Here is a 12,048-nt window from a genome sequence, read left to right as displayed (position 1 = left end):
GTGGCTTGCAGGGGTCGGAGAAATTGTAACCTCCGGTAAACCACATAGTATATGGAGACGTTCTTCAGACGTTTAAGTGTTAGCCCTCGCACTCTTCCCACATATCAGACCTGGTCTGATATGTGGGAAGAAATTTCGAGGAAATAATTTCCTGACAAGTAACCTCCTTTCGTTAATGGAAGTCACCCAGCCAGCAATCAGAGTTAAACAAAATACAACTTGAGAATAAGTGATGCGTTCAACGGCGAGGCAGATCAGCAGGATAGAACGCAACTTGTAGTCAAGAGGGATAATACCTATCTAGTTCCTTAAGACCGGCAACGAGTTTTACAAAGCGATGGATTGCTGCTGAGAAAACCTTTTTACTTGAAGTTTGATCATAGATCTTGATTGAGAAAACTTCTGAGCTGAAGATAATGAAGAACCGGTGACCCACGCTGTTCTTGAACTATGGCAGATGTGGAAGAAATGAATTAAACTGATCTTGAACTATGAATGATATAGAAACCATGAACAAACCGGCTGCTAAACTGAGCGTAGAGGCTGACCGCTAGTGAGCTGTAGAGGATGTGGAATTGATGAACACTGAATAATCCAGTGATTGATGGACACTGGATAATCATTCCACCTTTTCATCCGCATGTTTACGTCAGTATATGTCTCCCTACTCATATATAGTGGTATAAAAATACGTCATTAAATTTATGTTTCGGAGTCAATTGTGTACAGTGCTATATCTGATCAATCAAGCCAGGTCTACTGCTTGGTGTACACACAGCCAGAACAAAGGTTCTGATTTATTTACGTTGATAGGACGAAATGTGTTAACAGATAATCTGATAGCTGAATGGCTAGCGTTGTTAGTAGTATCAAGAAGAGTTGTGACAATAAGAAGAGAGGTGATGTAAGGAACAATTCTGTCACCATCAAATGTAGTGACATCAATACCTGTGGCATAAAGAAGGGTTGTGACATAATGGATAATTAAATCACGAAGGGTTATAACATCAAGAAAAAGGGCAACAGATCCGCTCTCATTTGCATTCAAGCAATTAACATAGTTCGATAATTTCATATTTTTCCCCTGTGACCTTCAATCATTCTCCTTCTCTTGTTTGATCTTAGTCATGTTTTTCTTGTCTTTTTCGTATTTGTTATCGGCTCGCATTCCTTCCAGTTTCACTTATCCTCTCTCTGTGTTTAGCTGTCTCTCCCTATTCTCGCAGTATTCATTTCTGAGTTCTCTCTTTAAAACCTCACCCTCCTCTTACTCATCTCTTCTTTCTTCTTGCCTAGTCCCCTCTGTCCTCACTTCTCCTCTTTCATTACCATTTCACTCTATTTTCACTTTCATCTTCCCTTCTCTCCGCTCCCCTTCACATTCTCTACCTCCACCAGGGACAGTGAAGCCTCCCTCTTTCACTCTTTATCCCTCCTCCAGCGGCGGTGAAGCCCTCCCCGCCACCAGAGAAGCATCAGCAAGAGGACCGCCTGATAGAGCCTATCATTGCCGTGGTGGTGGGCGTTCTGGGCTCTCTTCTGGTAGTGTTGGCAGTCGTGTGCGCCCTCGTCAGAATCCACTACGGCAGGCGTGGCAGGGCGTGTGGGCGGGCAGGGCTGAAGAACCCTGTGGGCAGCGAGGAGGAAACTAGAATATCCCCGTCAATCCTGAAGGACTTGCCCCCTCCCTCAGCATCGTCAGGTAGAGTGAAATTCTCAGTTTGAGCCAAATTATTCGGCTGTCTCTTATTGAGGGATGACATCTCTCTGCTTCTGATGGGTGACATCATTCTCTTATTTGGAGGGGTTACAGCTTTCTCCTCTTAACTGTGCGGTTATATCATTCTCCACTCAGATAATGGGTATGGATGAGATCATCCTCTAAGTAGATGAGTTTAGACGTCATTCTCCAGTGAGGATAGCGATGATATCATCTAACAGTGAGGATAGTGATGACATCATCTAACAGTAAGGATAGTGATGACATCATCTAACAGTGAGGATAGTGATGACATCATCTAACAGTGAGGATAGTGATGACATCATCTAACAGTGAGGATAGTGACGACATCATCTAACAGTGAGGATAGTGACGACATCATCTAACAGTAGGGATAGTGACGACATCATCAAACAGTGAGGATAGTGATGACATCATCTAACAGTAAGGATAGTGACGACATCTCCCACCAGTGAAGAAAGTGGTAAGATCACTTAGCAGTAAGTGCTGATGGAACTGTTTAACGTAACATTAATTAAGACAGGCTGCAGTAAGGTTTACCATTTACATAATTAATTCGACTGAGAATTTTAATTAATTGGCAGACAAAATTCTCATACTCAGTACCAAAGAAATCTTAGTTAATTACGGCGTTATTGTATTTGTGCCTTCCTGTAACACAAGCATACACATTACTAGTTAAACTTTAAGAAAAAAAGCACATAATCCATTATTTGCTCAATATATTCAGTGGTTCAGCCCCAGACATAATGTTAATAGGATCGTCTTCACTAAATGTAAGGTGGATCAAATATTTCAGCCACTTCTCCTGAAATTATGTTATTGGAACCATGAGTTCTAAACTACCAATATGTAGTGATGCGCCACCAAAAAGTTGACTTTTTTATTATTGAATTTGAGCAAATGGGAAACTTTTCTAACTTCTGCATAAATATGAGAGCTCACCTAACCTCTCCCAGCACTCTTAGGTTTAATACATTCTACTTAAGGCCTAATAAATTATATATATATATATGTACTATTCAAGGCCTAAGAATATTTGGATTTAGCTTTATTTTTTCGGACTCTATAAAATTAAAAGTAAAAAAGTTAATTATTGGCAGTCTATAACTTCATATTGATACTTTCGACTAAAGAGTTTCTACAAGTACTTTCGCATCAGGAGAATGGGATCAATATTTCTACCTTAGCACATTAAGCAACTATGGGTAGAATGTGCCAATTGTACACATTTGGGGTTAAGGGTAATATTTTAGCAGCGGTTCAGCTCACACTTGCTTTTTACAAAGCTGCACTTGAACAAGTCTTTTACATCGGGGGGGGGGGGGGAGGGATCTAATTTATTATGCCATTATTTGAAGCACTATATAAGTCTGTTTGAGAGCAATCTTGTCCTTTATATGATAATTGGATGTAACTGGAGAGAATGAATACGCATTTTCCATTGGAAAACTCTGGTCTTTTGAAGTCGTATTGTCATACGAAGCTACTTTCGTCTAATTTCTTTCATTTTACTAACTTTGATGAGTCGACAATATCATGTCTATCTTAAGTTAAATGAACCGTGTCATGTTCCTAACACTTGAAATAAACGTTTGCCGTTCATTTAACATTTCACTAAATGAGATGATTTCATTGCGAAACACATATTACAGAGGGTGAGCGACATGAGCGTTCACAGATGCAACGTTCATCGTTCAGTGCCATAAAGAAGACTTTCAACATTCCTCGAGGTGCTAAAATATATTCTCTCTCTCTGTTGGTACCTGCTACTGACCCCGTCGATATTATCTCCTTATAAACGTCTGTTCGGCCATTCCAAATTGAAGAATTTGTGTAGGTCAAGTTATGTCTCTCTTGATGTAAGAAACGTTAGATGACTTAAATGAATTTTATTCTTGATTCATGTAAGTTTCAAGAAGTTTAAGCAAGTTTCATCCTTCAGTAAGCGGTAAAGATGTTGTTCTTCTCTCCATAAACTCTTACAATGTTGTACATAACAACCTGCTTTATGGTGAGAGATTCAGTCGCATTCAATTGCATCGTCTTCCACCTCAATGTGCATGAAAGGCTCGGCAGATTTGCATCATTTATTTCAATCAGCTATGTAAACCCACTGGAATAAATAAATACATATATGCTGTACCTAAAATGCCTGGTTGTCTAACAAGCAGAATTTTCCGGAAAATATCAAATAAAAAAAAATTATGTTGTGGATTTATAAAGGTTTTCATTATACTATATAATATTAATTTTTTAAGCTAAAACGTTGAAAGAAATTTGATGAACCCTAATCTAACCTCACCTACCTAACCTAACATAACTAAGTCAGTAAATCAAGTTTTTTAATAAAACAATATTAATTGGAATAAACCAATTTGGAAAGAAATATTTGAAAATATCGAACATCACTGCCTGCCAATGAAATTGGATCATGCATACTAGGCCAAGTAGAGCGGTATATATATATATATATATATATATATATATATATATATATATATATATATATATATATATATATATATATATATAAATAAATATATATATATATATATATATATATATATATATATATATATATATATATATATATATATATATATATAAGGAAATACCAATTCTGGCTGGTAGAAGGGGACCCTTAGTCTCGGAGGAAATCACACATAACGCATTAGAGGGGATATTTAGGTCCCCTCCAATACAGTTTCTGTGTGCTTTTCTCCAACCACCCTCTTACTGTTGGGTTTTGTTGTGCTTTATTTGATATATAAAGGTTACAAGATGTACATTTGTTAATACAATGAGTGCTTAAAGGTTATGGATCTCTTGAAGCTCCTCCGCAGACAGGAACCGTGGAGGCAGCAGGCGATTCCCCTCTGGATAGCAACACTAAGGCACAGAAACAAAAAACTGGCAGCCCTTGGGTCTCTGATGATGTCGATGAGCATGAAACCCAATTCTTTCAGAAATCCCAAGGCACTCCAGGGCCATGCGTCTCAGACGCTATGGGAACTACGGTGTATTAACCTTCCAATCGCCTGTATTTGACTGATTTTGTTATATAACTGTTTTTAGCCGCCCCACATGCTTGATCAGCACCGTTGATCATATATATATATATATATATATATATATATATATATATATATATATATATATATATATATATATATATATATTTATATATATATATATCTACACATATTGACAGAGGCCTGTTGAAAAAAACGTAGGCATTGATGGGCTGTTACAATTCAGTTCACCTGAGGTCATGAGAGCGCCGTATGAAAGTACAGGCCATAACCACCCATTACATATCATAACTCCACACCACGCCCGTCCGCCGTTAGTACACCACAACCACTGTTCCACAGGGGCGGAGTCCTGGGTGGTTGGTAGTGTGACCACTATCAGTTCCGCATCAATGCCGACCACCTACACCACTTTGCCTCAGGCCTCGCACCTGACCACTCCACCTAATTACCAGGTGAGTCCTCATTACTGGTATATTGTTGAATTTATGTGTGTGGGGTTGCGTGTGTGGTGCCGGGAGGTGTGTATTTGTGTGTATGTGTGTGTGTGTGTGTGTGTGTGTGTGTGTGTGTGTGTGTGTGTGTGTGTATGTGTGTGTGTGTGTGTGTGTGTGTGTGTGTGTGTGTGTGTGTGTGTGTGTGTGTGTGTGTGGGTGTGTGTGTGTGTGTGTGTGTGTGTGTGTGTGTGTGTGTGTGTGTGTGTGTGTGTGTGTGTGTGTGCGTGTGTGTGGGTGTGCATGTGTGTTTTAAAGATAAACTGTTTCCTATCATAAGGAGCGTGTGTGTGATATAGACCGAGAGATTATTTTAAAAAATAACCTTTATATTGGTTTTAATAATTTAAATTTAAATACCAATAGCCGAAATTAGTTTTCTCCAGTGTTGCTTTTGCAATGACGAGTAGGCATATACATTTTATTGTATTGTATACACTTGACGAGGACCCACTTTGTATGTTGAGTTTATCAACAGGTGTCTCTCTCTTCACTCACAGCCTTGTGGCACGGAGGACCTCCAGTATAACGAGCTGGTACTCAGTGGAGCCGTGAGCACCTCCACTCTCCACCAACACCACGACTCCACCCCACACTCGCCAACACCCCTGCACCACCACCACCACCATCACCACCATCACCAGGACCCAACCACGCGTTCTCCCACGCCCTCTCATCACCATCACAACGACTCTACTTCACTACATTCCCCGACTCACTCTCATCACGCTACTCTAGAAGACACCCACGGACACTCACACTACGCACCCCCTCACCATCCTCACCCATCCTACACCCATCCTCTAGCCGCAGTGGCCGCCCCAACACCCGCCTACACCGTCCACACGCCCACTCCGCCCTTGCTCAGCGGTCACCAGCAGGCTGGGCAGCCCAGTCACCCGCTATGGTCACCCTCCACAGCATCTATAGGGCGGAGGCACTCCCTCAGGCGTGATTTTCATCCGTGTGATCCCGACGTGACGGCGCCGCTCATCGCCAGTCAGAAGGAGAGTTCAGTGTGAGGTGCGTCACTCATACCTCCGTAACGTGGGTTTATTCATCACTATGAGTGATGATATATTGTGTGTGTGTGTGTGTGTGTGTGTGTGTGTGTGTGTGTGTGTGTGTGTGTGTGTGTGTGTGTGTGTGTTTATATGAACAGGATAACTCATGTTCATGTTCATATTTTGTGGAATTGCGCTGGAGAATAGCTAATCGTTCTCACCTGTAAACTTGATCAGTACAATCCGCACTAATCATTACCTGACCATCTCTCTCGCAGACATGAAGAACACCTTCAGATTTCCGTGACGTCTCAAATCCTGAGTTGAGCAAACAAATACGCACACACAAAAAAACTTTAGTTATTTAAAGTTGTTCTTGTGAGCTGTGAAACATACACGAGGAGAATGTATGTGAACCTTTTCCAAGAATTTCAGGTAAACAGGAAATTAATGAAAATAAATAAGCATTAAATTAGATAAGATTGAGATGATAATCATTTCACTGACTTGCAGTTTTTATTTGGTTGTGAACAACAGTGACTGAAATGATTAAGTGGTTATGAACTATTATTACCTATTTGTTCAAGAGGTTATGAACAGTTGTGACCGACTTGTTCAGATGGTTATGAAAAAATTATTGATCTGCTGGATGTATCACATGTACTACTCATAGTGAACTTTGCTCTGTGCCTTGCCATGAACAATGATGAACATTATACAGCGAGTTTAGGAATATTTTGACAACAATTATCTAATTAACCGAGCATCGTCTCCTGAGATTAATTTTTAATTTATTGTATTTAGTAACTAATAAGGAAATACTGATGGAAACGTTCCATCGTGGCGCCATTCTCCTCCTCTAGCAGCCCATTCTCCTTAAACGAAAGTACATATGCTAACTATTTGGTGGAAATTACCGATATGTAGTGATGGAGCGTCAAAAAATAAAATTTTGAGTTTTAGAATCTGGACATTTTTTTTTTTAACTGCGACATTAATATAAGACATAACCTATCCTAATTTCTCATGGAAGTACTAGGCCTATTACAGGCTATTTTAGGTCTAATATAGTACGTATGTGTGCTATACTATTCAGAGAATATACAGATTTGAATTTTTTTTTTTCTGGACTCTATAGAATTAATAGCACAAAAAGTGGTTTCTTGGTAATCCATCATTACATATTGGTTCTTTAGACCAAAATCTTACTATAAGTACTGTAATTTCAAGGGGACAGGTTGCCATTGACAACAGGGGCTTAAAGTAAAGATTTGCTTCAGGCTTCCAGGGAAAAATAATGTCATATTCAGGGAAAATCCTTGATTGATGACTGGTTCCTGATCAGCTCTCTGATTAGCCAAGAATCTCATTACATGATCAATATGCGAATGAGAGGTTGGAGCCCTTCAGGTAATCTCGAGGTGAGGTTCAGGACATTCCTCGAATTTTAACGATATTAAGAGCGGCCCAAAAAATCGCAATTTTTTTATTAATACCATAATAGCTAAAGTTTGATTTCTTCTACTAATCACACAGCGAGGTTTCGATATACCCAGTTTATATATACTCAGGTATGGTCAGTTTATGATCATACAAAGAGATCCTGAATATATAACAACGAACCTAAACCATTGCTAGAGAACGAGGTTTGAGTACTACAAACATTCCAAAGTGATTCTGGAACCAAACACTCCAATCAAACATATCCCGACATCTTCCTCTGAAAAAATAGATTGAGATCTACTCGATGACTGGAGAATAATCCATAACCCACCCAATCATCGCACGGCTTCAGTGCTCCCAGAGCCCCACATGTTCATTAGTGGAGTTGATCTCAGAGTGTGGGTCATGCTCTGTAACTTGGTCTCGGAGCATGGGTCATATACACTGTCACTACATCTCGGAGCATGGGTCATATACACTGTCACTACATCTCGGAGCATGGGTCATATACACTGTCACTTCATCTCAGAGCATGGGTCATATACACTATCACTACATCTCGGAGCATGGGTCATATACACTGTCACTACATCTCGGAGCATGGGTCATATACACTGTCACTACATCTCGGAGCATGGGTCATATACACTGTCACTACATCTCGGAGCATGGGTCATATACACTGTCACTACATCTCGGAGCATGGGTCATATACACTGTCACTACATCTCGGAGCATGGGTCATATACACTGTCACTACATCTCGGAGCATGGGTCATATACACTGTCACTACATCTCGGAGCATGGGTCATATACACTGTCACTACATCTCGGAGCATGGGTCATATACACTGTCACTACATCTCGGAGCATGGGTCATATACACTGTCACTACATCTCGGAGCATGGGTCATATACACTGTCACTACATCTCGGAGCATGGGTCATATACACTGTCACTACATCTCGGAGCATGGGTCATATACACTGTCACTACATCTCGGAGCATGGGTCATATACACTGTCACTACATCTCGGAGCATGGGTCATATACACTGTCACTACATCTCGGAACATGGGTCATATACACTGTCACTACATCTCGGAGCATGGATCATATACACTGTCACTACATCTCGGAACATGGGTCATATACACTGTCAATACATCTCGGAGCATGGATCATATACACTGTCACTTTCTAGTCATGAGACTACGATGTAAACATACCTCTTATATTAGTCATTATCGTATATGTGTTCTCTCTGTGTTCTCCGATATTGGTCACTTTGGTTGACCTTACTGATGGAACTTCTATTTAATGTTCATTACACGTACCTCTTGTGTTGTTCTGTTCTATATATATATATACGGCTATCGCTGCCAAAATTACCGAGTAAAATGGCTGTTTGTTATACAAAAGCAAGACAAAAGAAAACGCTGTTTCCTAACGTTGTCTTCTGTGAAGACTAAATACCTACCAGTTGATTGATAGTTGAGAGGCGGGACCAAAGAGCCTAAGCTCGACCCCCGCAAACACCACTAGATGAGTACAACTTGGTGAGTACTTATATTATTTTCATTATGCATATATTTGTAAAGTGCTGCTACATGAAGTATAGTGTTTAGGCCATCATTTGTATATTTATGTTGGTACTCCTCTGTTCAATGTATGTTGTATCACACATGGTGTATGTTGCATCGTATGTGGTGTATGTTGTATCATACATGATGTATGTTGTATCATACATTGTGTATGTTGCATCATATGTGGTGTATGTTGTATCACACATGGTGTATGTTGCATCATATGTGGTGTATGTTGTATCATACATGATGTATGTTGTATCATACATTTTGTATGTTGCATCATATGTGGTGTATGTTGTATCATACATGCAGTATGTTGAATCATACATGCTGCGTGTTATATCAGACATGCTGTATGTTGAACCATATATGGTGTATCATACATGGTGTATTTTTTATCATACATGGTGTATGTTGCATCATACATGGTGTAAGTTGTATCATACATAGGGTGTATTTAATTACGTGTTGTTTGCCGGACCTGAAGCTATACTGTTCAGTTCATCAATAGCCTCTATATTTATAGTAGAAGGCCCAAATGCTGTGGTTGGGCTGAAACCTAAGCTTGACACGGATGACGACGGCTGGTACACTCAGTCCATTCTAGACTGACGGTGGCTGACACGAGTGTCAGACCAGGGCTAAACACAATTTATTCTTGCGTTTGGCACGGTCCGTAATAGCTGGAACTGATTTTCACCACTGTGCTGATTGGCAAAGCCTTGTGAATGGTTGGACTGAGAGCAACTGACGATTGAGTCCAGATTGGGTGATTGCAGCTGACTCTAGTGCCCAGCTGCGCAAAGTGGATTATAATAGCAATGACAAGACAAAGAGAAACAGCCAATTGGCACTTGCACTTGTCAGTGCTGAGGTTGGCTAACATAAGTGTTCAGGACTAGGGAATACAGTCCAGTCTGGTCTCTGTGCGTGCCTCTGACTAGCACAGCTGATTGGTATAAGTTGATTACCACCGGACACGACTCAATGGCCGTGAAAGAGGCCTTGTTTGCCTGTGATGGAGATTGAACTCAAACTAATCAGCTGACACTCAGCCTCTGAGACTCATCGCCTTCCACTTCATCATATATCAGTTCTTGATATTCAGCATATGCCTATCATCACCTGGAACTCTATTATTTGATAAAACTTGACAATCCTCATATGACAATACTTGGCAATCATACTTTGACAAAACACTTGACACCTGTCACTTGACAATCAGACGACATTCTTCCTTTGAAACTGACATTACATAGATCTCATTATTTCTATATTTTGTGCACTGTTGTGTGTACATAAGTTTTGCATTTAAAGCCTGATTGATGTGTTTTTTTAATCAGGTAAAAGAAAATAATATCAGTTATAAACAAACAATTGTTTCTGCTCCTTATATTAGGATCATAATTATTATTAATGTTATTATTATTTATTATTATTAATGTAATTACTTCTCGTCATCCATACGACAACACGTCACTGCTTCTCTGGTACAGTCTGTGTAACTCTACAGTCTGTGTATGTAACTATGCAGTCTGTATGTAACTATGCAGTCTGTGTGTAACTATACAGTGAAGTTCGTGGTTCCCATTCAAGACCAATTTGAATTCTAGTTGGACTTCCATTCCAGTTGAATTACCGTCCTAGTCTGACTCCTTATTCGGGGCTCCCCCTATGTTGAATATTTATTTTGGGTGAGTTTTTACATTAGACAGATGGTCATTCTGTTTGTCTCCCCATTGTAGTTGGAGTAAATTTGAAGATAGAACATTTCTTTTAGATGCCTGGCAAATCCAGCTGTCTTTCTTTATCACCTAAATTCCATTCAAAATTGTTTTACATTTTAGCTGGATTCCCATGGGAATTCTATTTTCATTTCAGGTTCACCATAATCCATTTGAATATTCTTTCTGGTCAGTGTCCTATTTTGATCGAAATGTCATCACATATTATTTCAATTTTCAGTTGGTTTTCATTTCAGATTATTTGATATATCCATTTTATTTCATTAATGCGGAATTAGATGTTTTATTTTAGATTCCTTTCAGATACATTCTAAGCAAAATTATCTACCACTCAACTTTAATCATTATCGTTATTTTAAAAAACCCAGAACAATATCGATGTCAACAAGATTCTTATCCCATCTACATTACCAATCTTGTTGGATTTACCATTACAAGTGTATTCATATTCCAACTGAAGTCCCATTTTAAATGGGTTTCCATTCCAACTCTACGTCTCTGTCTTGGGCGCACAGATTTTTGTACACCTGTATTTTGTATAATAAACGACTGTCTTCTATCATGAGGTTTTATTACCCGATGATTTGTTGTGTATTTCCTGTGAGATATATTTGAGTTCATTGATGTGACTGTGGCTCACGGCAGTAATCAGATTGCACAGTGGTTCACGGAGATACACAGATACACAGATGTACATAGAGGTGCACATAAGTACACAGAAGTATATATTATTAGAAGGGTGTATAAGGAAATGCTTTGTAATGCAGTGAGGTGCATATGAGAAAAGTGCCTTACTGAAACACTCTAAAATATACATGAAGGTACATAGAAGAATACACTAGCGAGCAGATAACATATGTTCCATTGTGGTCTATTACGTGTTACACTTCTTAAAAAAATAAATATATATTCCGTACTTCAATATAGAAAAGATTAGGTGAGGACAGAGAAGCTAAAGGCTCTCTACATACTCTCTTCTCAATCCTGCTCAGCCA

General features: G+C 39.4%; 1 protein-coding gene across 1 annotated transcript in view; it reads left to right on the top strand.

The window, feature by feature from the left end:
• Positions 1 to 11,612, top strand: part of LOC123749446 (contactin-3) — a 113,727-nt gene extending 102,115 nt beyond the window's left edge. The window contains 4 exon segments of the mRNA XM_069328230.1: positions 1,442 to 1,702; positions 5,119 to 5,231; positions 5,771 to 6,293; positions 6,553 to 11,612. Of these exon segments, the coding sequence (XP_069184331.1) occupies positions 1,442 to 1,702; positions 5,119 to 5,231; positions 5,771 to 6,292 (896 nt within the window). The 3' untranslated portion in view covers position 6,293; positions 6,553 to 11,612.
• The last annotated feature ends 436 nt before the right edge of the window (positions 11,613 to 12,048 follow it).

The sequence above is a fragment of the Procambarus clarkii genome, chromosome 21 (genome assembly GCF_040958095.1).
Source record: "Procambarus clarkii isolate CNS0578487 chromosome 21, FALCON_Pclarkii_2.0, whole genome shotgun sequence".
Taxonomy (NCBI): domain Eukaryota; kingdom Metazoa; phylum Arthropoda; class Malacostraca; order Decapoda; family Cambaridae; genus Procambarus; species Procambarus clarkii.
Note: the sequence above shows the minus strand (reverse complement) of the source record. Positions and strands in the feature narration are given on the sequence as shown.